Source organism: Salvelinus alpinus, chromosome 3 (assembly GCF_045679555.1).
Source record: "Salvelinus alpinus chromosome 3, SLU_Salpinus.1, whole genome shotgun sequence".
NCBI lineage: Eukaryota > Metazoa > Chordata > Actinopteri > Salmoniformes > Salmonidae > Salvelinus > Salvelinus alpinus.
The window spans coordinates 20,739,825-20,767,435 of NC_092088.1; the positions used below are offsets into that span (position 1 = coordinate 20,739,825).

At 42.4% G+C, this 27,611-nt stretch overlaps 1 protein-coding gene across 9 annotated transcripts in view; it reads right to left on the reverse strand.

Moving 5' to 3' along the window:
• Window positions 1-27,611, reverse strand: part of LOC139570229 (thyroid hormone receptor alpha-B) — a 188,275-nt gene that overhangs the window by 13,920 nt on the left and 146,744 nt on the right. For 5 of the 9 annotated variants that reach the window (XR_011674035.1, XM_071391928.1, XM_071391926.1 and 2 more), the window contains 6 exons: window positions 24,340-24,401; window positions 23,145-23,183; window positions 19,968-20,068; window positions 13,536-13,683; window positions 13,164-13,369; window positions 835-981 (listed from right to left, as the gene is read on the reverse strand). Coding sequence is in view for 8 of the 9 variants with exons in the window: in XM_071391928.1 (XP_071248029.1) it covers window positions 835-981; window positions 13,164-13,369; window positions 13,536-13,683; window positions 19,968-20,068; window positions 23,145-23,183; window positions 24,340-24,401 (703 nt within the window). In the remaining variant the exon portion in view is untranslated. Of the gene's footprint in view, window positions 1-834; window positions 982-13,163; window positions 13,370-13,535; window positions 13,684-19,967; window positions 20,069-23,144; window positions 23,184-24,339; window positions 24,402-24,639; window positions 24,697-27,611 lie in introns of those variants that run through there. The other 4 variants (XM_071391930.1, XM_071391931.1, XM_071391932.1 and 1 more) reach the window with 3 other exon arrangements.

Genomic DNA, 27,611 nt, shown 5'->3' on the forward strand with positions numbered 1-27,611 from the left:
AGTAATAGACTGAATTGTACACCAATATAAATTCATAGATTTTCATCAAATAGTAAGATAGCACAGAGGTGTGTGTGTGCCTGTTTGGTTGAACTACTTTTTAGGGTTAAGGTTAGAATTAGTGTTAGGGTTAGAATTAGGTTTATGGTTAGGAGCTAGGGTTAGTTTTAGGGTTAGGTTTGGGGGTAAGGTTAGGTTTTTGGGTTAAGGTTAGGGTTAAGGAAAATAGGATTTTGAATGGGAATTAATTGTATGTCCCCACAAGGTTAGCCGCGCAAGACTGTGTTTGTGTGTATGTAATAGTTGGGTGTGTGCATTGATCAGTTCGGTAACGAATAGGATGGGTAAGATCTGGCAGCAGCCTGTTCATGTCATTTTCAGTTCAGAGAGAGAAAGGAGGAGAAAGGGAGGGCAAGAGAGATGGTTAAGGAATGTAAACAACATTAACTTGAAGTCACTTTTCCATTCTTCAATTGGAATTTCAAAGGACATTTACGCAAGTCTACATACTTTCCAACTGCAGTGGTGTAGGCTTCGTGTGTAGTGTATGTAAAATAATGTTATATCAGCAGCAGTCTACATTTACCCATTCCATTTTGTTTGCCCTGTGACGTTGTTCCTCAGGGTGTCGTCAGAGAAAATGTACATCATGCACATTATACATATTTCAACATGCACTTTCTACATGCATAAACGTAGTGTATTCTTGGTGCCAATATTCCCTCAAAGTTCCTATTGCATTTCATTGTGGTGTGTGTATTCCTTAGATGTGCTGTTATTCATACAGTGTGCTGAGGGGGCTTACATTCCACGCCCACACACACAGGGCTTTACCTCCGAGAACATGGGCAGTTTTTTGGCAAAGTCGACGACGCGGGTGATGGCAGGGGTGATAATCTTGGTAAACTCACTGAAGGCCTCCAGGTCCACCTTGTCTCCGTCCGACGTGGGGGCCACCGGAGACTGACCTATGTCCTCCGGCTAGGGGACAGGACAGGGGACACAGGGACACACAACACACGTTAACAGAGAGCCAGCAGCTGCACAAGTCAAGAAACTTGAGTTAAGTCCTTTGTTATGCTATGAGAGTATGTTAATTTGGTTGCTAGTAAGATGCCATGAATTAGGCACATCCAACAAAAGTGTGAAATTAGATATAGCAGACATTACGACTGAATAGTTTTAAAACAAAGGTTGACATAATTGAGGAAGGTGAGATGTGTAGTAAACAACTTCTTAGAGCACTAAAGAAAATCCACCCTATGGATACAAAGCTCATGGTCATATGCAGAATATGTGGTTGGTTTACATGCACCACTAGCAGATGGGATTCTATGGGGCTCTGTAAAAGACACATCTGGCTTAAACTCTTAACCTTAGTCCATCCCATTTCATTGTGAGTTGAGAAAAGGCTGAAATGTAACATAACATAAGGCTTTGTCTTATTTTATATAATTAAGGATGCACAATCTATACAAAGCTTATGGATGCCGTGACTGAGTCAGGATTATGCGCCCAAGAGTCAGGCAATTACCTAAAATTGGAATAATACAATAATGCTTTGATTACAGTATATACATTTTCCTCAGCCTAACTAAAGCTGAGTTTCAGTTGTTCAAGGACAGCTGTGTTTATGTTTCAGAATTGAGAAATAGTTATCTCTTGACAGAACAGAAAAACAAACGAATTTCAACTGAAAACAAGCCACATTCTACAGCTCTGTAGTGAACTAACTCAAACCAACTGCAAAATTAACCTGTCTAGGTTTCAAAGGTTGACAAAGTCATTCAGGGGTTAAAGACGGTAAACCTAAGTATGTTAACCCTGTCTAAGCCGCTTGTTAAAATAGGTCAAAGATCAAGCATTTACTGTCTTTTAAACCACTCTATTAGCAAACTGGGTTTGAAGCTAGGTTGGGTGACCAGACTGGCATTACAGGGGGCACTGGCACACAAAAGCAATGGTCAAAAATCCATTGTAACCAATGCCCTCAAACAACCTCATCATCACTCAAGCAATTAAATTTGCAGAGGGGCTCTTTCCATCTTGACCTTCAATCAAATAGGTTAGACATAATATAATGGGTCCTCTGCAGGACACAGGGCTGGAGGTGGAGTGGACTGGAGCTTTTTGATTTGGCCTGTGATTTTGATTCCAAGTGGCTGGGCGATAAAGGTAGTCTATGGCTTGTTAGCTACTGTTAAATGTAAGTTATTTACTAGCATACATTCTTGTCCAGAACGACTTACAGCAAGTGTTAACAAAATGCATTACATACTGTATAAAATTTATATTAAAAGGAAAATTCACCGCTAGACACTATTTGGGGTGTTTTCCCAGTCTCCCCACATAATTATGAGTGATGAGAGGGTGTTTCAGACATAATTATGCACTATAGCTGTATTATTATTTATTTTCGTGCCAGGAGACGTCATTGGTTGATTGAGCCTGCTAAATTCAACATTTTTTATTTTTTTTATTTGTACATTTAGCTCATTAAATTAATTCACCAATCAGTGCGTATACAGCAGGCAAGCTAGTTGTTTACGTGCACGATGGACAGACAAGTGGGTTTGAGGAGGCTTGAAGCACTGTGCATTTGTTATGACATGCATTATATGGATTAGGTCCACAGATTTATACCTAGGAGGAGCGGCTTCTATGGAGAAACGTTGAATGTCCTTTGAGCTAGCTAGTTAACAAGCTTGAGCTAGCAAGCGTTTGTGTGCAGAGTGGCACCAGAATTAAAAACGCGTCTTACCTCTCTGTAGTTAATAAATCCAACTTGAAAACTAGGCCTGTAATATCCTTAACTAGCATTGAAAAAGTAAATTCATTCTTCTCAAGCTAATTAAAAAGCTATATATTCTGAATAAAGCTTCAACGTAACATCAGTAACCTATCGTTCGGGGGGCAGATAGTTTAAACACGCACAGGCAAAGATTTTCAGCTTGCAGGCAGACAATGGAATACGTTTCTGGGTTTGCATAGGCGCTTTGTTGCGTTTTGTTCTGGGAGTAGAAAAAAAATGCCTGGAACATAAAATAACGTTATTAACCGGTTCTCATGCTTCTAAAAATAACGGTACTGTTCCTGAACAGTATGGGTCACTTTCATTCCAGGATCCATGTTTGTTATTTTTGAAAACGTATTTGATGGTTTTCTGTTCTGTTCCCTGAACCGGTTCCAACCCCTACAGACAGCCCTATTTATTTTAGCCGGAATACATTGAAGACGTGTTGAGACAGCGATAAAAAATAATTGCGAGACCAGCAAGCAGCGGCCTAAACCTGATGGATCAGGAATCAGGAGGGCAAATGACAGTCATTTTGCTGCTGTTAGCTAACAATATATATATATATTTTTTTTAATAATATATATATATATATTTTTACATGAGGCAGTGTTGTTCAGTACAGTACCATTTGGTGATTGATTCGGACATAACGGGGCTTGCTAGTACCACTACAAGCCAAGCTAGCAAAGTTTAGCTATACCTAAAATGTACTGTAGTCTAGCGTTATAGCTAGCCTCAGTGCCTCTCATTAGGAGCAAAACTGGAAAAAAGTTTGGATGATGTTGGAGAGTAAAGGAATGACTGGCTTTATGCCTCTAGTCTTGGAGTAGCTATACCGCTGTGTTGTAGCTAGCTAGCTAACGTGTCCTACACTATGCTGCTACAGTAAGAATACACATGGTAAAGTGATTGTCCATGAATGTTTAAGTGTTTTTCGTCTTTCTCTCACAGACAATACCACTTGGATTTAAAGAAGTTGATGACTCTCGAGTTACACTTGTTATCCAAAGTGTAATTAATATCTTCACCATGCTAAAAGTGATATTCAATGTCTGTTTTTTTTTTTTTACACATCTACCAGTAACGTTAGGTGCACTTTGCGAGGCATTGGAAACCCTGTTTTTTTTTGTTGAATCTGTGTTTGAAATTCAATGCTCGACTGAGGGACTTTTACAGATAGATAATTGTATGTGCTGGGTACAGAGATGAGGTATTAATTCAAAAATTATGTTAAACACTATTATTGCAAACAGAGTGAGTCCATGCAACTTAATATGTGAATTGTTAAAGCTTCAAACCTGTAACTTTTTGGGCGACCCGACCAAATTCAATTAGAAATGTGAGTTTTCGATCTGTCATTCTCATTGAAAGAAAATCTAAGATGCTTCCCGTACTTAAGTTTCATTTTGCACACCAGCTTCAAAACAGATATTTCAGTGGTTTAGATGGTACAATGATTATCTACGCTATACTTGCTTGTTTTGTCACAAACTGAAATTGGTCTTAGAATTTTAGCATCCAGGAAATGGCAGGGCGATTTCTGCATAGTGCATCTTATTTAGGCTTGCCATAAAGGGGTTGAATACTTATTGACTTAAAAGCTGAAATGTCTTTTTAGACATTTGTAAAAATCTTGAAAAACATAATTCCACTATGACATTATGGGATATTGTGTGTAGGCCAGTGACAAAAAAAATATATAAATGTAATACATTTTCAATTCAGGCTGTAACACAACAAAATGTGGAAAGTCAAGGGTGTAAATACTTTGAAGCCACTGTATGCAAGTGTTCCCATTATAGAACTAGTATTTATTATAAGCATTAGTATATATCTTTCTACTGTATATACAGTATGTCATACATTGCCATAACTTCCTGCATGTAAACTCACCTCGGTCTCCAGAGCAAATAAACTTTGTCTTGAAGACAAATCTGTTTTATTTTAACATGTTTACTTGCCAACAAATTCAAGTTTAAATGATACACCACCACCCTTCATCATTTGTTTTAGCAGTAAGATTGAAGCTAGTTTACCCAAGTACATTTCATGAATATCACAATGAATTTAAAGTCAGCACTACTGGTTTCTGATGCAGCTGGAATCATTTAGTCACTTGTCAGTCCACTTATAAAAAAAAATATATATATAAAACACCATTATATACATATGTTCAACAGCTAGCAATAACTATACCACAATGCAGTTGAGCATACTAGGCATTCTATATTATACTACAGCATCAGTCACACTGAATATGGATGATTCGTTGGTTGAATGTTCCAGGCAGGTTCCAGAATGTTCTTGTGCTGAATGTCTTGTTGGGTAATGATGGCAGCTGGTTTAGCAGGCTTTGGCGCTGTGGTGATGTTCTTCACCACCCACTGCTTTGACCTCTTGCAGATGATTTATATGTACTGCAAGTCTCCTTGAAAAGACATGAAGACTGATCATGAGAACGTGTAACCATACAATAAACCATGTTAATCTATAAACAAAAAAGGCTACAGTAGACTGTTTTTTTTTTTACACTTAAAGTCAATAATGGGGCATTGAGATGGGCTGTTAGCAAAGATGTGAAAAGTTTGACTTGTAGACAGTCTAGTCATGTATTGTTGTGCATGTGCACCTACAGTTGTGCAGTTGAGTAGACAAGCACTGCCAACAATAGAGTGAATAGGCTAGAAGAGTATACTAACAGCCCCTCTCCTCCTAGCCCCATGACTCTTAGTTCTATTACATATAAAAGTAATTGGACGAAGGTGTCTTCTTTAAGGGGGAGTTTTGTTAAGAGCCTTGACGCTCCGTCTGAACATTAACACGCATCGCTTGCAGTACGGTTTTGGAAGCATAAGGACCTTATCTTTCATATCGGCGAGAAATAATGTTAAACAAACCATAGGTTCAATTGATTCACACCTGTGTGTAAATGGAAGACAGACACCACAAACGTGTTGTCACTGGGAAATAATGTTGGCTGCAGCTGTGTTAAAACAGTAAGTGTGTATTTTGCATTTGTGAAATTGTGATATGAAAGTATAGGGATTTATGTTTCTAGAAATGTACCACAATTGAGAATCGATTCACGTATAGATGGAGTATTTGGCTGTTTTAGCTTCCAGAGCCAATTCGCCCTTTAAACAGAACATGTAAGGTTATTGGACTAAAAAGAGGAACGCTAGCCTCCTTTAGTCCAATATTGGGCTACTCTTCCCCCATGCCAAATAACTGATTGCAAGGGTGTGAAACATTTGAGGAGCACTTGTCTTGTAGACAGTTTAGTGTATTGGTGATTTTGTTTTCTCAAGATGATATTGTGCTTTCATAAATCCCCTTGGCTGTTCTGGCTTGGTTCAAAGTCAGATGATGTTGGCCTTGAGCTTATTCCAATCTGAATGTTGTCATCCAATGGGTCTAAAGGCTCTGTACTACTAAAGCTGGTGTCATTGTCATGGTCGGCAGGATTAATCATCAGCAGCAGGATTAGTCTCTATGACACACAGTAGTCAGTGATTAGCCAACATTTTACTACTTTGTCCCCATCAATACACGCTCAAACAAGGTACTACATTCACCCACCCCCATAACGTCAATGGAAACACACAATACCCACCCCCAACAGACCAGCCAGTCAACCACACCATCCCCTGGTGCTGGTGCTGGTGCTGAGCTTGATGTTGATGCCACTGCTGATGTTGTTGGAATCGGACTCTAAATTGAACAAAACATTAGTCTCTGCGGTAGTTAGCTAGCTAACGTTAACTTGCAAGTTACAAAATCACATCACCAGATAGCAGCTGGTATGCTTTGGAATGTCTAGCCAGCGTATTGTGAAAGCTAGTTATCAAAATGTTGGTTTAGATAAAGAAATGTAGTTTGCTAGCTAGTAGTTAGCTAGGTAATGTTAGCAACATTACCTCAGCTTGACTTTTTTTCTGCTGCGTTGATGTTGGCTGATTGGATCCCTTCCTCTCTGAAGTGAAGAAGGAAATTGATGGAATAGCATCACTTTTCAACAGTCGACGACATGGCAAAATCATCAGTTGAGACGTCAGTTCCGTTTTGAAATACTCTGGCTGAAAGTGCTGGTTACAAACACAGACATTTTTATATTTCTCACATCAATTGGATACATCTCCATAGGGCGGTACTACGTCCTTAAATCACTATGAAATCTGGATATTGTCGTTTGCTTACAACCACGAAATGTAGCTGGCCCGTTTCTACCGGTGAGATGCAGAAACGCTCGTATTTGCGTGTAACATAAGGTGACCAGATTTCTGAAATGAAAACCGGGGACATTTCCAGTTCGGTGGTCAGTATATAATTAAAATAGCCAATGTTATATTATCTATAAAATAAAAAAGGGGGACATTTCCGGTTTCATGTATTTAGTCTAACAGGCACACTGTGATACAGAGAAAATAACTATATTACAGAAACACTACAGACAAGACAGAACTGTCCGATCTGAACAGCCATTCAGTGGTCCTGGTAGAATAAGAGCAGAAGAAAACATGAGCAAAATTGAAAAAAACTGACAATAGTATATGTGAAATACTTAACATAATAAAGAAATAAGATGCTCATGAGATTGGTAACTACATAATATACTTATACCAACCTAATCTGTATATTTCTCAAAAGAATGTATCTTATTCAGGATTGCTCTGTCTTTGGCCAGCTTCTCCATGAACTAGCAGGGGAGGTTGAAGTTTATCTTCACAATAAGCATGTCCTTGATGGTAGGAACAGTGAACCTATTTCTTGCTGCTCTCCATAGATCATTCATTTGGGAGAACACTCTCTCGACTCGTGCATTACTTCCAGGTAAGCACATGACAACAGACCCTAATCTAGCCAGGTTAGTGTGTGGGATGTCATTCTCTTTGAAGTGGGTAACCACCGTGCTCCATCTCTGACTAAACGGTGTCTCAGATGTTTTCCATTCTTCAAGCGATCCCCCCTTTAGGAACTCTTGCAGGCCAGTAACCTCGTCACACAATGCATCCTCATTGATGGTCACATTGGGGCATTTATCCTGCAGTGTGCCTGCTGCCTTCTGAATCTCTTCACGCAGAGGTTGCCTTTTTAAAAGGAGACCATGTAAATCTTTTAGATTATCTGTGTGCTTTCCCCATTGCAAGTAGTTCACAGCCATAGTGAAGAATGATTGTGATGTTTTGAGAAAGCTCTCTTTAGACATGGCTCTATTTTCCTCTAGCTCTCTCAGAAGTCGTCTGACCAAAACTGGAATGAAGTTGTCATCACGTCTTGCAGTGAATTTTGCCTCAACGTTTCTCAGAATTGCAGCGGACTCCACAGCACAGCGGTCCTGGCCTCCAAGCATCTTGATCGTGTCACTGAATACGGTCAAGTTTCCATGGACAAAGGCCAGCCAAAGTTCAGTCAGTGGATCTTCGAACATTGTTCACAGGACAACAGGGCATTTGTCTTCAGAAATAAAAAAGGATTTCAATGGCACATACATTTTCAGCACTCTTTCTAGAGCAGGGAGCATGGACATCCAGCGAACATTGCTGTGTCCTAAAATGTTATGGTACTCCTGGCCAACAAACTCACAAAAGCCCTTCAGTCTTTCTACTCTGACGGTGAAAATATAAACATATCCAAATATCTTTGTGAGCAGGTACTCAACATCATATCCAAAGCTGTTCTGGCCGTGTTATGAATGATGTGGGCAGGACAACCTAAGTCAATCACCTCCAGCTGCAGAGTATTTTTTACTTTGTTATGGACATTGACCCTCCCCAGCCTATTCAGTCCTCCAAAGTTGGTATTTGTTGTCGGCAGAGAATGTTTTCCAGGTTCCATTTTTGGATGACCACCAGGACTTCAGCTGCAATTTCCTCTGCTGTTTCTCCATTCAATTCAACAAGATCAAGCAGTTTTGTTTCCACAGATGTGCTGCCATCATATATCTTACATATCTGACTACTATTGGCAGCAGCTTTACATGTCCATGATTGGACGCATCAATGGACAGGGACACAAATTCAACCTGGTCTAGGTCCTGTGTTACCAAAGTAGTTGCCCATGGCGCTAACACGTTACTCACTATGGCTTCACATTTTGTCCTAGCACATGTAAACTTTGGCTCACAAAGCTTCCGTGTCAGTTGTGCTGTGCAGTCCATAGATCTGTAACTATGATTGTGTCACACGTATGCAAAGACACCCTCCTGCACAGCTAAACCATATTCTTCTTGGGAAAGCTCTACCTTCTTGAAGAATGTGGTGACAGAGGGCATACCAACACGGCCAATCAGAGAGGCTTTATGCTTTTTCGTCTGCTGATGTTCTACCACTGCCGTTCTTCTCCGGCTGCCAATTGAAAGAGAGGAATTACAAAGGGTGCAGTGAACAATTCTATCGTCTTGACCTGAGCGTATGAATGGAAATTCTCTCATCATGTTTTTCATAAAAAGTGCATTTCTGTTTCTTGGAAAGAGTCATTGTATCTCCTCTGTCTGTTCTTCACTCTCCTTGTGTCACTCTTCTTACTCTCTTAACTCTTTCTTCTCCTCCAATCTTTCTCCTTCTCTTTTCTTCACTCGTCTTCCTTTCCTTCTCTTCACCTTTCCACCTCACTCTTCTACACTCTCCTTGCTTCACTCTTTTTACTCCCTTAATTTTTCCTTCTCCTTTCTCTCCAATCTGTATTAATAAACAGCATACTATTAGATAAAATACTTTGGTTAACAGATTCCCATTGCTTGCCTCATTTTTGTATTTGATCTCGAAAACATTGTTTGAAATAATAAATTGACAGGCTCTGTAACCATATCTTTACCTTTCCTCCTCTGTCTCCTTCACTCTTCTTCCTCCTCTCCTTTCTCTCCACTACTAATGTTATCCATGAACATTTCTAAATATATTTTCACACTACTTATTATAAATGCCAAACCATTAAAATTGTAATCTACAAAAATATTCTCCGAATTAATTGTGCATTAATTTAATATAATCATATTTTCAAAATAGCCCGTCCACTGCATGTTTACATGTGAACGTTTTTTAACCTAGCTATCATAACAGTAGCTAGCTAACTTAGTCTACATAGCTAACGTTAGCTAGGATAACCTATTTAAAACCTTATAGAGCAGATCATCTATCTATATAATAAATTGTGACATAACATCACTAGCTAGTATCTCAAACGATGGTAACTTACCTGGCTTGAAAATACGTTTCTGGTGATGTTGTGGATTCACTTGACACTTGCTAGCTTCTGGCCGAGTTTTCCACAGCAGTTTTCTCTAAAACTATCGCGAGCAAGTAGTTAGTAGAAGAAGAGTGAATGAAGCTGCTATAGCTAGCAGCCCCCTCTGCTGGACAAAACAAGCACAACGCGATTGAGACGTCAACCGGTAGGCTCTGCTGCCTGGTCTTTCTTGCCAAGTAAAATATTTCACTTTGTTCTGTTTTTAACGCACAGTTAAAAACGGGGACAGCTCCAGCCAGGGACAGGCCACCAAAAACGGGGACTGTCCCCGGGAAACTGGGACGTCTGGTCACCCTAGTGTAACAGTGAGGATTTTTTATATTTTTATGACACATAGGATAAGTTAACATATTAATGGACATATATAGTGAAATAGAGCAGTGGTGAAATTTCCCTTTAAGGACTAAACTAGCTTGTTATACAACTGTTAGTTCTAATAGTGTTATGTATTAGATACTGTAGCTAATAGTGTTATTCAGGGGTGAAAGTAGATTTTATTTCTTCCCAGTATGTGGACCTCATATGTTTGCACGAGCTTAAAAAAATGATGGGTCTCATCATAGAATTCCATTATAGAATCCATATTATTTTATTAGGATCTCCAACGGCCTAATAGTAAAGATGTGTCGTTTAACTTTCAAATGTATTAGCCTACCTTTTAATGTGGCATAAACACAACCAGTCATGTTTTCATCTGATTGTTATACAATTACTTCAAAAGGCTTATGTAGACTACTTGCTCACGTTACTCAAGAACAGATAAACGACGGGGGGTGAGGGAAAAAACTGTTTTTAAGCCTCATGTACGTATTTTTCTGCTTATAATTTCTGACATTTGGAAGGCTATTTGTTAGCCAACTTGTCTATAATTAGATATATGCAGCTTCTCTTCTGTCATTACTTAATGCTCGTCTAGGACTCTAAATAAGCCCTTGCTCGCCAGAATAATGTCATAAATCGACAGAATGATCAATGAATCATCAACAATCTCGTTGAGATTGGTTCAATTTTCTCTATAATCTCTGAGTGATGACATTTAGGGACCAGGGAGATTTCCAAATGACATCAGTTTTAAGGAAATTAAAAGCTGTGAAAACGATCCAACATGTTTCTGATAGTATTTCATTTAGTCTTGAATGTCAACTTTTATTCTCTCAAGATGCGGAAAGAAATAAATCATATTTCTCAACTCCTGTTCCCATTTGTATGCCATTTGATAAATGCAAAGAGACATCACTTACAAAACATCAAAATGTATGCATACACTGCTGTACGCTCGCGTCTCAGTCACACCACAGTTTGGAGCGTATTCCACAAGTTTTCAAGTCTATTTGCTAATTTTTTATGACAAATAGAGTCTTTGTTTTAATTATTGTGATATATCCACATGTTTTACCAGTACGGCGTACCCCTACTATTTATTTTCTGGTACTCCGTACCGGACCTGTTTTTATTACAGTGGTAGAGGTGAAGTACTATAATCATCTGTTAGGTTAATCATATGACTTCAGGCTAGACATGTGTTATCTTGGTAGTAGGTGTGGTTCAGGAATGCTCTCAGCATTCTTCTAATGCCCGGCATTTCAGTCCCATTAAATTAGCGCTGCTATGCCCAGAGCCACATGTGATTTGTATCGCTGTGCATATTCTGATGGGCCGTGTTGTAGGCTATTTTGGGGTGTATATAAGTTGATAGGACATTTCTGTTATGGTGTGATGTCATTGTGTCATCACTTTTGCTGAGCTTTGAATACACACACACACACACACACACACATACACACACACAGCAAAAGCAGACCGACCACAGTGCCAGAGAGAGACACATTATGTCACTGCTGTGGCCAACACGCAAGCACATACACACACATTTCACACACACGTCTCACTCTCTCTGTCTCTCCTTCTGTCACTCACTCCCTCTCTTCACATTGAACCGTTAGTACTTAGTTCTCCACAGTAAAACCATTGCTACACCCTTGTAACACGCTATCTCAAACCTACAGTGTCTATAAGGTCCCTAGTCTAGAAACTCTAGGTTTATGGATTAGACATGTTTTAAATGTTATATGTGTTCAGGTATTTATAGAAGAGTTCAAGTTTCTCCATGCACCAGTTTAAAGGCGTTATTTTATATATTGGCTGGTATAACCTGCAGCTTGCTCAAATCCAATGTTTGGTTTTGGGTTGGCAGTGCTTGGACACACCTCGTAATGGTTAGGGCTGTTTAAACAAGCAAATTGACTGTGGCTTCGCGGGTGAATTGTCTGTGGTATGGGTGATTCTCTCTATCTAGAGCCTTTATGGGAGAACTGGGGCCTTACACTGGTGTGTATGTGTATGTGCGTGCATGCACATGTGGGCGTACGAGAGGGATATTGTATCGTATGTGTGTGTGAAAAAGAACACATAGAAAGATAATATATCTTTAAGTGTGTGTGTACATGTGTGTGAAGAGGTAGCTTTATCGGTGTATGTGTGTTGACACCAAACGTCCCATTTCCTCCCCCTCACACCCCGCCACTTCCTGAACACAGTTGCCTAGCAACACCGACCACGACACCTGCCATACACAGTGAGCCTCGGGGACCCCCGCCCTTTTCCTCCCAGGTAGATCACCCGTTACTGGGGCACGTTGCTAATAAACCCCCCTGCTTCTTTCCAGGGCTTAGTGTCAGCCATGCTGTGAGTGAAGAAGCCAGCTGATAACCCAGCACCCGCTAGGCCTAATCCCTGGCTGACACTTCCTGCCGCTGTGCGCCCAGAGCCACCTGGCCCATGGAAAACATATGGAGATCAGTAGGCCTACCAGTACTGCCACAGGGTATCCTGACAGGACTAGCCCGGACAACATGGGAACTAGGGGACATACTGTAGTAGTAACAGTAGTAACTGATCGGCAGTCGAGATGATGGATGGCACTCAACGTTAATGCTAACGGCGCTATTTAGCGTAAAGCCCAATTTATCACAAAGGAGTCTAAAACAGCCAGCCAGCCAGTCAGCAAAACAGAGAACCAAACAAACACTTATATAACCAGCCATTTAGCCAGCCAGTCAACCAGAAGCTGGCAAAATTATCAGCCCTATTGGGGCGAGGCAAACGGTGCTCATCCTCTTACCAGGAACTTGCGTTTCTGTTTCCAGTGGGAGCCCTGTGCGTTGGTGTGGCGGTGGGCCTCGGTCAGCATGCGGATCAGCTCCCACTCCGAGCCGGTGGGCTCCGGCCGGTTCTGCAGGGTCTTCACCATCTCCTCCTTCTTCCTCTTCTCCCGGTTCTCCTCGATGAGACGCCGCTTGGCCACCCGCTTGGAGTCGTCCAGGACAACTGAGAGAGAGAAAAAGAGGGAAAGGAAAAAAAGAGGGAGAAATAAAATGATTTCAGTTACATCAAGGAGTCACGAGTCCAAGCATCCACATGACTTGTAAAATGTGTGTAATTGTGTAATATGTGTGTGTGTGTGTGTGTGAGTGAGTGTGTGAGAGACACTCACGGTCCATGGCCATGCCCACTGCGATGCACTTCTTGAAGCGGCACAGCTGGCACTGGTTGCGGGTGATCTTGTCGATGATGCAGCAGCCATCGTACTTACAGGAGTAGGCGGGGTGGAGATTCTTCTGAATTGTCCGCCGAAAGAAACCCTGGGAGAGCGAGAGGGACGAGATGAAGAGAGAGGGGGGGTGAGGGAGAGAGAGGGTGAAGACAAAACAGAGAGACAGAAAGGGAAGAAGGAAGAAAGATAGAGGGAAGGGAGGAGAGAGAAAGAAATAGTTCAGCATAACACTGTTCTGTGCCACCTGTCATACAGGAAATAAAGTGATGAAGAGAGCATCTTTGAATTCTCAACTTTCTCAGCTTGATAAAAAACATCTAACAAAAATACAATCTTCGTTGTTATTTGCTTGAGCTGTTATGGAGCCAGAGGGTGTGTGTGTGTGGCTGCGTGTGCATGCGCGTGTTTTTGTGGGTGTGTGTGTGTGTGTGTGTGTGTGTAAGGGGGAGGATTTGACAGGGACGGTGGGAGTTCACACGAGGCAAAAAGACAATGATGCAGGAGAGAGAGAAGCAGACCGACATCCTGGAATATACAAGGTCTGAGGTCATCTGCCTTTGGCCTAAAGAGCAGGAACCCAGACTTCATCAAATAAATTGGAAATACAGACATTGTCATCCTACAAGAAACATGGTATAGAGATGGACCCACTGGTTGCCCTCAAGGTTACAGAGCGCTGGTAGTCCCATCCACCAAACTACTAGGTGTGAAACAGGGAAGAGACTCAGGGGGTATGCTAATTTGGTATAGAGCAGACCTAACCCGCTCTATTAAATTAGTAAAAACAGGAACATTTTACATCTGGCTAGAAATGAATAAGGAAATTATCTCAACAGAGAAAAATGTCCTCGTGTGCTACCCGGCAGGTAGCCTCGTGGTTAGAGCGTCGGGCCAGTAACCCGAAAGGTTGCTGGAGCAAGGCAGTTAACCCACTGTTCCCTGGGTGCCAAAGAAGTGGATGTTAATTAAAGCAGCCCCCTGCACCTCTCTGATTCAGAGGGGTTGGGTTAAATGCGGAAGACACATTTCAGTTGAAGGCATTCAGTTGTACAACTGACTAGGGTATCCCCTTTTCCCTATATTGCCCCAATAGAATCCCCATACTTTAACAATGACAGCTTCTCCATCCTAGAGGGGGAGATCAACCATTTCCAGGCCCTGGGACATGTACTAGTCTGTGGTGACCTAAATGCCAGAACTGGACAAGAACCTGACACTCTTAGCACACAGGGGGACAAACACCTACCTGGAGGTGACAGCAATCCCTCCCAAATATGCCCCAGTCATTTCATTTCTACGCTGTTGCGCCTTCTTCACCACGCTGTCTGTGTGGGTGGACCATTTCAGTTCATCCGTGAATTGTACGCCAAGGAACTTAAAACTTTCCACCTTCTGCACTACTGTCCCGTCGATGTGGATAGGGGGGTGCTCCCTCTGCTGTTTCCTGAAGTCCACGATCATCTTCTTTGTTTTGTTGACGTTGAGTGTGAGGTTATTTTCCTGACACCACACTCCGAGGGACCTCAACTCCTCCCTGTAGGCCGTCTCGTTGTTGTTGGTAATCAAGCCTACCACTGTAGTCTCGTCTGCAAACTTGATGATTGAGTTGGAGGCGTGCTTGGCCACGCAGTCATTGGTGAACAGGGAGTACAGGAGAGGGCTAAGAACGCACCCTTGTGGGGCCCCAGTGTTGAGGATCAGCGGGGTGGAGATGTTGTTTCCTACCCTCACAACCTGGGGGCAGCCCGTCAGGAAGTCCAGGACCCAGTTGCACAAGGCGAGGTCGAGACTCAGGGTCTCGAGCTTAATGATGAGTTTGGAGGGTACTATGGTGTTAAATGCTGAGCTGTAGTCGATGAACAGCATTCTTACATAGGTATTCCTCTTGTCCAGATGGGTTAGGGCAGTGTGCAGTGTGATTGCGATTGCGTCGTCTGTGGACCTATTGGGGCGGTAAGCAAATTGGAGTGGGTCTAGGGTGTCAGGTAGGGTGGAGGTGATATGATCCTTGACTAGTCTTTCAAAGCACTTCATGATGACGGAGGTGAGTGCTACGGGGCGATAGTCATTTAGTTCAGTTACCTTAGCTTTCTTGGGAACTGGAACAATGGTGACCCTCTTGAAGCATGTGGGAACAGCAGACTGGGATAAGGATTGTTTGAATATGTCCGTAAACACACCAGCCAGCTAGTCTGCGCATGCTCTGAGGACGCAGCTAGGGATGCCGTCTGGGCCGGCAGCCTTGCGAGGGTTAACACGTTTAAATGCTTTACTCACATTGGCTGCGGTGAAGGAGAGCCCGCAGGTTTTGGTAGAGGGCCGTCTTGTTGGCACTGTATTGTCCTCAAAGCGAGCAAAGAAGTTGTTTAGTTTGTCTGTGAGCAGGACATCGTGGTCCGCGACGGGGCTGGTTTTCTTTTTGTAGTCCGTGATTGACTGTAGAATTGTGACTCTACATTGTCTCTATACTGACGCTTAGCTTGTTTGATTGCCTTGCGGAGAGAATAGCTACACTGTTTGTATTCGGTCATGTTTCCGGTCGCCTTGCCCTGATTAAGGGCAGGGCTATGTATGCGTTGCGGAAGTTAGAGTAACAATGGTCCAGGATTTTTTCCGCCCGGGTCACGCATTCGATATGCTGATCAAATTTAGGGAGTCTTGTTTTCAGATTAGCCTTGTTAAAATCCCCAGCTACAATAAATGCAGCCTCAGGATATGTGGTTTCCAGTTTACATAGAGTCCAATGAAGTTCATTCAGTGCCATCGATGTGTCTGCTTGGGGGGGATATATACGGCTGTGATTATAATCGAAGAGAATTCTCTTGGTAGATAATGCGGTTGACATTTGATTGTAAGGAATTCTAGGTCAGGTGAGCAAAAGGACTTGAGTTCCTGTATGTTGTTATGATCACACCACTTCTCGTTAATCATAAGGCATACCCCCCCGCCCTTCTTCTTACCAGAGAGATGTTTGTTTCTGTCAGCGCGATGTGTGAAGAAACCGGGTGGCTGTACCGACTCCAATAGCGGGTCTCGAGTGAGCCACGTTTCCGTGAAACAAAGAAAGCTACAATCTCTGATGTCTCTCTGGAAGGCAACCCTTGCTCGGATTTCGTCTACCTTGTTGTCAAGAGACTGGACGTTGGCGAGTAGTAAACTCGGGAGCGGTGCGTGATGTGCCCGTCTACGGAGCCTGACCAGAAGACCGCTTCTTCTGCCCCTCCTGCGGCGCCGTTGTTTTGCGTCGCCGGCTGGGATCCGATCCATTGTCCTGGGTGGTGGACCAAACAGAGGATCCGCTTCGGGAAAGTCGTATTCCTGGTCGTAATGTTGGTAAGTTGACGTTGCTCTTATATCCAATAGTTCCTCCCGGCTGTATGTAATAAAACTTTTCCTGGGGTAACAACGTAAGAAATAATACATAAAAAAACAAAATACTGCATAGTTTCCTGAGAACGTGAAGCGAGGCGGCCATCTCTGTCGGCGCCGGATGTGGACGGAGATTAAGAAATGCTACAGATGGAAGGAAAGTAGTGTAAAAACCTACACATTTTTTGGGGGAAACAACAATCCCTCCTAGACAACTTCCTGGACAAAACATTTCACTGCAATAGTGAAGGTGTAAACTTGGCAGTAGAAAACCTAAACAGTTTATTTGACCTCTCAGCTTCCTTATCAAATCAAAACATTTCAAGCAGACAACCTAAGAAAATTAACAACAATGACAAATGGTTTGATGAAGAATGCAAAAACCTAAGAAAGAAATTGAGAAACCTATCCAACCAAAAACATAAGAGACCCAGAAGACCTGAGCTTACGCCTTCACTATGGTGAATCACTAAAACAATACAGAAATACACTACGGAAAAAGAAGTTACAGCACGTCAGAAATCAGCTCAATGTAATTGAAGAATCCATAGAATATAACCACTTCTGGGAAAATTGGAAAACACCAAACAAACAACACATTATCTATCCAAAACGGAGTTGTATGGATAAACCACTTCTCCAATCTTTTTGGCTCTATAACAAAGAACAAACAGCAAAAACATATACATGATCAAACACAAATTTTAAAATCACTATTAAAGACTACCAGAAGCCACTGGGTTCTCCAACTACATTGAATGAACTACAGGACAAAATACAAACCCTTCAACCCAAAAAGGCCTGTGGTGTTGATGGTATCCTAAATGAAATGTTAAAATATACTGACCGCAAATTCAAATAGGCTATTAGGTGTTGGGAGAAAAACATACGACATTATAAAATCCATAAACACAAACAACAAGTGTGCGGTTAAAACTGGTTAAAAAAAACACACACAGGACAGCAACACAATTAGACCTAACCAAATCTTGAGAAAACAAAAAGATAAATCACTTGAAACATTGGAAAGAATTAACAAAAAAATTGAGCAAACTAGAATGCTATTTGGCCCTAAACAGAGAGTACACAGTGGCAGAATACCTGACCACTGTGACTGACCCAAAATTAAGGAAAACTTTAAATATGTACAGACTCAGTGAGCATAGCCTTGCTATTGAGAGATCCCGCCATTGGCAGACCTGGCTCTCAAGAGAAGAAAGGCTATGTGCATACTGCCTACAAAATTACGTGGAAACTGAGCTGCACTTCCTAACCTCTTGAAAAATGTATTACCATATTAGAGACACATATTTCCCCTATTGCCACAAGAAACGGGCAACCAGTGAAGAAAAAACATAATTGTAAATAAATAGCCATATTTATGTTTATTTATTTCCCCTTCTGTACTTTAACTATTTGCACATCGTTACAACACTGTATATATCCATAATATGATATTTGAAATGTCTCTAATCCTTTGGAACTTTTGTGAGTGTAATGTTAACTGTTAACTTTTTATTTCACTTTTGTTTATTAGCCATTTCACTTGCTTTGGCAATGTAAACATATGTTTCCTATGCCAATAAAGCCCTTTGAATTGAATTGAAAATTGAGAGAGAGAGAGACAGATAGACAGAGTGGGAGAAGAGAGAAAGAGAGAAAGAGAAGGAGACAGTGGGTGAGTAGGATCTGAAGTTGGAAAGCAGAGGGAGGGTGTCAGTGTCAGGTGTCACTTGGACTACAGTGAGGAAAACAGATGACAGAACTGACATAGAGATGACATACTGTCAATATTGTGGAAGCTGTCACACGGTGTATGTGTGTGTCTGTCACTAAGGCACTTACTTCAATTTGCCTGTCAAAGGGAGTTAGCGAGTGAGTGAGGTACAGAGTGAGTAAGGTAGCGAGTGAGTGACATAGTGAGTGAGTGAGTTGGCGAGTGAATGAGGTAGCGTGTGAATGGAGGTAGAGTGTGAGTGAGGTACAGCGAAAGTGAGGTAGCGAGTGAGAGAGTGAGGTAGCGAGTGAGTGAGGTGGCGAATGAGTGAGGTGGCGAGTGAGTGAGGTGGCGAGTGAGTGATGTAGCGAGTGAGTGAGGTGGCGAATGAGTGAGGTGGCGAGTGAGTGAGGTGGCGAGTGAGTGAGGTGGCGAGTGAGTGAGGTAGCGAGTGAGTGAGGTGGCGAATGAGTGAGGTGGCACGTGAGTGAGGTAGCGTGTGAGGTAGCGCGTGAGTGAGGTAGCGCGTGAGAGAGAGTGAGGTAGCGAGTGAGAGAGGTAGAGCGTGAGTGAGGTAGCACGTGAGTAAGGTAGCGAGTGAGTGACGTAGTGAGTGAGTGAGTTGGCGAGTGAATGAGGTAGCGTGTGAATGGAGGTAGAGTGTGAGTGAGGTACAGCGAAAGTGAGGTAGCGAGTGAGAGAGTGAGGTAGCGAGTGAGTGAGGTAGCGAGTGAGTGAGGTGGCGAGTGAGTGAGGTGGCGAGTGAGTGAGGTGGCGAGTGAGTGAGGTAGCGAGTGAGTGAGGTGGCGAATGAGTGAGGTGGCGAGTGAGTGAGGTGGCGAGTGAGTGAGGTGGCGAGTGAGTGAGGTAGCGAGTGAGTGAGGTGGCGAATGAGTGAGGTGGCACGTGAGTGAGGTAGCGAGTGAGTGAGGTGGCGAATGAGTGAGGTGAGGTAGCGCGTGAGAGAGAGTGAGGTAGCGAATGAGTGGGGTAGAGCGTGAGTGAGGTAGAACGTGAGTGAAGTAGCGCGTGAGTGATTGTGTGTACAGTACAAAAGTAGAGTATCCTTACTTGCCCGAATTTTATGCAAATTAAGGTGAATACCCTTGTTAATTTGTGGTTAATGTTGTGATGAACTCTTCCCACACCTGAGCTTTGTATTTAGTTTCTCCTGACCTTGTCCCAACCTTCTCCACAAGTGACCCAGTGCTTGAAGTAAAAAGAAAAGGTGCAGGCTCCATCCAAAAGTTGTTGCCTATAGGGAGCGCATGCCCTGTGTGTCTCACCTTGCAGCCCTCACAGGTGATGCAGCGGTAATGGTAGCCAGTGGCCTTGTCTCCACACACCACACACGGTTCATCCTTTTCCAGGTAGCTGGGGATGTACCCTGCAACACACAGAGAGAGGTGGAGAAGGAGAGAGTATGACGTCATGTCCTGAAGTTCACTCTATTGCCACGTAGTACTGATGCTGTAAACATCACAGGTTTCAAGATATGTGTAATAGATGTCTCCCAATATATAAAGTACAAACCAGGTTCGCGTCAATTCCATTTCAATTCCAGATAGTTCAGGAAGTACACTGAAATTACAATTCCACTTCTTTTCAATTAGGAAAATGTTGGAATTTGGTTAACTTTCTGAAATGACTGGCTTTGAAATGGAATTGACCCCAAGCCTGGTCCAAACAGATACAATAGAAGACAGTCAAAGAAAAAGTAATGATCTTATCCTAAGACCTTGGCCTACGGACCCCATCACATGATAGTCAGGAAACAAACCACTAGAGGAGATGACTGTGTGACAATGTGTGTGTGTGTGTGTGTGTGTGTGTGTGCGTGCGTGCGTGCGTGCGTGCGTGCGTGCGTGCGTGTGCATGTGTGTGTTCGCCTGAGAGAGAGGTTATCCTATTCTGTATTGTCTGTCTTTTCCTGGCCTGTAATGGAGGAGTCGGTCCGTAAATACATCTCCTCGTTTGAGCAATTGTACTTGGGCAGAGAGGCTCCAACAAGTACCCTTCACTGTGAGAGCCACTCCAAAGCAATAAAGTCTGCCTCGCTGCTGAGTAAAACCCCACCCCCCAAAAAAAACATTCACTACCCAGCCTCTATCTCCTTCCTCTCTCTTTCTCCTCCCTTATTCAGCCCAGCGCTCTTCTAGTCTTCACCAGCCACCTTGGGAAAAATAACAATCTGTACTTTTTCCATACAGAACATTGAGATTTAGTGAGGGAGCGCATAGACACGCCATTTAATAAAATATATAGCTGTGAGACTGGGGGAGGAGAAGGTTACGCGTTACACAAACACATACACTGCCAATGGAAGATCCTTGGACGCAGTTTAGGGAGCCAAGAAGTGCTGTCTGTCTGTCTGTGTGGGTTCCTCTCTCTGCATTGCTGCATGGTGGAGGAGTGTGTGTGTGTGTGTGTGTGTGGGACGAAAGTAACACTTTTATTTTTTTCTCCCAGAGATCGATAGAGCTAGAGAGACCCTATTATATGTCCTCTGCCATTAGCAACTGTCATTTCATGTCTAGGGTCAGTGAGTTGAAATTAAATAGACCGAGAACAGAACTCCCGCAACATTACTTTTGTACCTGCCGGCGGGGCGGGAGTAAAACTGCCTTGGGATGGAAGTAACAGCTGGCGAGGAGTGCACAATATCTCTCTTATCTCCATGTTTCTGCCTTGTAATGCTCGTCACTTTCAACAAATATTCTATCAGACCTAATTTCATGTTTTTGTCGATTTGAATAACTAATGCTACAGGTTAGAACATCGCAATGTTACGCAACCACAATATTTTGCCTTACAATATTAAAATCGGACTAAACTGGATGACATAATAGCTAAATGAACCATACTTTTCCCATCTCATTTTAATGTAGTAGGAGATGTTTTTCACAATTTTCAATTACTATTCATGCTTAGCCCTTCCAATCAGGCACGCTCCAGCTGTCCTTGGTCATGCGCTCTCCTCGTGTCTTGATAGAATAGACGTCTTTATTCTCTTTACAAACGGCAAACTCATCATGCGCCTCACATTTCCATAGCTTGACAGAAGGTAATTGGCCCCCAGAATCTAACCACTAACCTGTCGATAAAAGCTTGTGTGAGAAGATGATCTATCAAGTCAATTGATTAAGGCATAATTCTAATGTCATATATCATTTCCATAATTTTTTTTATATAACATTCATATTGATATTATAAAAACAAGATGAACTAGAAGAGACAATGGCACGTGCCTAAACGTTTATTTTATTTTATCCCAGGTCATCAGTTTACATTGTTTTACTTTTGTCTCATAAAAAACATGAGCTGGCGCACACCCGGAAAAACGATTTTGTGTGGAGGTGCTGACTAACGGTGAATAAACTATAAACTATCAAAATAAAGAGTCACACACTCCATATATAAACTCCCAGCAATTTACTGGGTTAATCACCAACGTTTCGGGCATCACTGTGCCTTCTTCAGGGTAATGTCATGAATACTTGAACCAATGACAATAGTGAGCGGTTTTTTCTCACCCATCTCTCCTATAACTTCTCCCAGGCTAACACCCAAGACCAACTATTTTATTTATGTAACCTTTGTTTAACTAGGCAAGTCAGTTAAGAACAAATTCTTATTTACAATGACAGCCTAGGAATAGTCGGTTAACTGCCTTGTCCAGGGGCAGAACGACAGATTTTTACCTATTTTTTACCAGATTTGTACCTATTTTTACCAGATTTGTACCTATTTTTACCAGATTTTTACCTCGACGATTTGATCTAGCAACCTTTCGGTTACTGGCTCAACGCTCTAACCACTAGGCTACCTGCCACCCCAACTAGCATGATACTTGAAACCTATGCTGTCATTTAGTCACTAGATGGGTTAAGAAAAATATGTTTGGAGCCTAAAAACAACTAAACACAACTGTACAACCAAAAAACACTTCCGGGTCTGTTATTTTTTACTTACATCGCTCAAAACCACTTTTTGTTGATAACTCTGCGAAACATGATTGGATTGGGCTGTCTTTTTGCAGGGGGGGGGGGGTCGTCCTCCACATTAGGACTGTGCTGACTTCACTAAGTCATTCTAGCGTCTGTGTTATCTGAGAAAATGGGTGTGTTACTTTCGCCCCGTGTTACTTTAGTCCCGGCTCTCCCTAGAGAAAGTAAAAAGGTGTTTATATGTGTGTGTCCGGACCACACAGAGTACAGTCTTACAAGTGTCAGTCTGGCTCTCCCAGAGGCAGAGGAGTGGACATTGGACAGGGACAAGGCAGTACAGGACAGGGTAGGGATGCCCAGTCTCACAAGCCAGTCTGGGGGGGTTCTGTTAGGAACCAGAGCCAAAATCAATTGTGCTGCTGAAGCCCACACCCTCTGCTATTGCTCCAAAAGCTCAATTGAAGTACAGTCCCATCTGTTGAAATGCTCCGACCCAAAAGGATGTATGTAACTGACCTGTATTCTCTGACCCAGTCTGTCCGTATCCCTTCATTTCTGTTTAGAAAAGAAAAGTGACATTTAAATCTATTTTCAATGAATGCAAAATGGAAGAGTCAATGCTCTCTTCATAGAAAAATACTTCACTTTATTTTGATACATTTAGATGAAATAAAGTCTTTCAAAATCAAATTCAGGCAAAATGACATACTGTATTTACTGACATACTGTTTTGGCGACAAACCACTTCTCTAAATCCTTTAAAAATATATTTTTACACGTTTTCTTCGTGGGTTCTTCAGATGATAAAACCCTATTGAAAAAGGTTGAGGGTGCCATGCCATGTGCCAATAGCACTTAGGTAATAAGAACCTGCACTATGCCCCACCACCCCTCAAAGCCCGGCTCAGACATAGTTTCCCAGCGGAGATAGACCATGGTGGGTCACATGATTCAGGTCTAGCTAGCTGAGAGCAAAATGGGTTGTTGGAGGCTACGGGCTTCCTCATTGGATGATACCAGTATCGCGATACTCATTAGTATCGTGGCAAGGAAACAAAACAAGAAGCGGATTTCACTCCTTTAGGAAAACAGCCCTAATGTTGGAAACATTTATTTTCCAAGCTATAGCACACAATATTTGACATACAGCAGGTTTTTAAAGGACCAAAAAGATTGGCACTGTATGCTTCGTGTTTGCTTTTGTTTTTTCATGGAAAAAATATCGCAATACTAGTATCGTCACAGCCCTATCTGCCCAGTAGGCGTTCAGGAGATGACAAGCGCAGATGTTTTCTGGCATCTCGGCAGATGACACAGATTCCTCTAAACTGTTTTCCTTGCTCTCTCTCTCTCAACTCCCGGCACTTTAAGATGTCAATCAGAGACTGCAGCCTACTTCAGGAAGAAAGATAGCAGAGCGGCTGGCTCTCGTTTACCGCTGAAAGATGTGGCTCAGGCCCCCTTGTTTCTCCTCATAGGTGATAAATACACACTCAAAATGTAAAGGTGCCAGTGAATTATGAGCTGTGACATCTGTGTTGCCCACACAAGCACACAACGTACAAACCAGGCGACAGGTTGGGAACACAATTCGGGTTTGAGTTTTTGCAGAGTTGAAGACTCTAAGGCTGGAAAAATCGAACCTACAGTACATTGTTTACATCGTGTTTTTGTTTGCAAATGGCTGTCAGTGTACCGTAACTGTACCTACCAGACATGCTCTTCACCGAACATGAGCTGCTCTTTCTTTTCCTTTTCGGGCCATCGATCCACCTGCAGAATGAGAAAAGAAGAGAGAGAGAGAGAGGCTTAGAGAGTGTATGTGTAAAGGACACAGGAATTTAAAACACAGCAAGAGTGGAGGACATGTCTGCATATTTTATCCTTGAAACGGAAAAGGTGCACCGCTCGCTCACCATAAAATGTTTTTGTTTTATTTAAGCAAGGTTAAAAGATTAACGTTTCAGCCCTTCAATGGGGATGTCATTTTTTGGGTTGCACCTCGACTCACGTTGATTGAGCGTCCCCCACTTCTTTGCATGTTTCAACCTGCCAGTTCTCCTACAGGAATCTTTCAGGACTCTAGCAGTGCTCTAGTTAAGGGCCTGGGGTGGGGAAAATGTCTGCCCTTCCACTTCAATTTACATGGGAGAGGAAAGCAAGAACAACAACCACACGCACATATACACCAATGCGCAAACGCACACACGCACACAGTCGGCAACACACAAATACACACCTACGATTTTCAATATCATTACATTTGAAAAATGTTATGTCAACATTTCCCACACGGCCATAAATTAATCAATAATACAATCGTACAATCAATTTGACTTTGTTTTACCTACCATAACAACATAATGGTAATAATTTATTTGAATGGTAAATCTCTATTGATAAACTGGGTAAATTGTGTGTGTATGGAAACAATCTTACATTATCCTACTGATCAACAACATTTGCATAGAAGTAGAAAATCTCTTTTATAAGGTTTTTGGTTACAATCAGCTTACATTTTTTGGTGTCAATCAGCATATTTTTGCGTTATATTTTGCAAATACAGTTCTAGGGTTGTGAATTCATGTTAGCTTCAGCTGTAAGCTAGCTGGGAAAGTTAGCTTTCTGTGAATGTTGTTTATTATAGAGCTAGCTAGCTAGCTAGCAGGTTACCGGTATCTTCTGGCTTTGTAAAGTGTTGTAGCCTGTATGGACATTGTTTTGCCTAACAGCAAATAAATTAACTATTTTAAAATGCAGTGTCGCATTATTCAAGTGTCTTAATTATGTACAGTATTAGTGGGGCACTAGCCAGAGACGCAGCCATTGGCTCAGAGCAATAAGTGAGTAAGTGAGCGCTCGCGCTATAAAGGGGACCTTGACTGTGCCGATAGTCAATAGAGTAGGAATTATTTATTTAACCTTTATTTAAGGAAAGGGCTATATCGGCCAAAAATATAGTCCGAACCGATCGGTCGTTCTCTCTCTCACACACACACACACACACACACACACACACACACACACACACACACACACACACACACACACACACACACACACACACACACACACACACACACACACACACACACACACACACACACACACACACACACACACACAGCCCCGTCTGAACACAGCACAGCTCTGTAACAGGAGAACTTAGCACACTTAGCCTGGGAGAGAGTGCACTAATAAGTAATGCTGTAGGATCTATCAGACGTCAACACTAATGATTCCCTGGGGTCCCTCTGCAGCCCTCCAGACACTCCTGAGCACTTCAGCTTCTTGCACCATGAGACGCTCTTTAATGCCAGCTCGAGGTCTGCTAGGGGAGTGGGACTCCATAAAAATGTATAAAACCTGATATAGCTTACTAAAGTGAATTTGGACACTCGTTTGTCTGGACTATCTCTCCCTCTCTGCTCTCAGTAAATAGCGATCCATCGTTGCTAAGGGAATCCTAAGGACATAAGTGGTTGTTTCACTGGCTTCCTAATTGGGATGAGTTGTGTTCAATTATAGTAACGTCGGTGCCACAGTGAGCATAATCAAGCCTTAAAGGGGCAATCTCCAGTTCAAATACGAACAAAGTGGACACCCCGCCACTGTTTTGGTGAATAGCTGAGGGATGGGGCTGGAGAAATGTAACCACTCTCAAATTCTTAGACAGAGCCATGGATGCAAGGACTGACTATCCATGATATCAAAATGACAGTTTAACCATGTTTTGAGGCTATACAATGTGTTGGTTTATATTTACCTTTTTTTTAAACAAACATTGGACTAAAACAAGCTTATATTTGGGGTTCTGTCGAGGTATATTATTCAAGAATAAATGGGTACATATCATTCATTTATACGTCCAAAAATGGATAGCAACTGCAGATAGCCCCTTTAAAGTATTGAATTAAAAGTCTTAAAGTCAACTCTTAAATGTTTTATAGAGAAATGGAACAAAGGGATACTACTGCCGCCTGCCAAGCCTCCATATCTAAATCACCCTCACAGGCAATCAATTCAGAAATAACTTGAATGAAAACACAACCTCCACCATCACAGCCAAGCCGACAGCGATGAATAAGCTCAACACCCTAGCGGAGCCCTCAGAAGTAGCTAGCCTAAACCTAGTGTCCAGCCCCCTCTCAACTCTCTGTTGTGCCAGTTATAAAAAGATGCCTTCAGAGCTTCACACACAGCTCAAGTCTTCTGCTGAGGCGAGAGAGTGAAATAGAAGGAAAAACCTACTCTGTGCAATGCTTTTCACCACAACAACAAAAAACATCAATTATTTCACACTCAAATGGAGGGAGGCCAAGTGGGGGGGGGGGGGGGGGCAAGTGCCTTGTAGGAACTCAATTCAAGGAGCCATTTGCAGTTTGCTTGGTTGCAGTGTAGGCTAATACGCACTAGTGCCGTGATGGAAAAAAATATTGCGATACTTGGTACATGGCAAAAATGAAATCACAAAGCAGACAAACTCTTTGGTCCTTTAAAAACCTGCTGTAATGAAAATACTGAGAGCTATAGCTTGGAAAATAAATACATGTGACTGGATGACAACATAGCGATGTTTGTTTTCAACATTAGTGCGGTTTTCCTAAAGAAGTTAAATCCACTTTGTGTTTCGTTTCCTTGGCACGATACTAATGAGTATCACAATACTGGTATCATCCCGGGCCTACGGACGGACAGACCAACGAGGAAGCCCGTAGCCCCTAACAACCCACCATGCTCTCAGCCAGCTAGACCTGAATCATGTGACCCACCATGGTCCATCTCCGCTGGGAAACTAAGTATCGCGATACTGGTATTGTTCCGGGCCTAATATCCACCCTCTGTGGGTCGGAAACAGGGGAAATGGAAATGAAGCCTGTGACGTGACTTCCACTGTCGGACGTTAATAAGGTAACACTCCATCCTAACTCCTCCTCCACATTTACTGGATTGGTTCAACAGTGCAGACGAGAACCTCCCCCG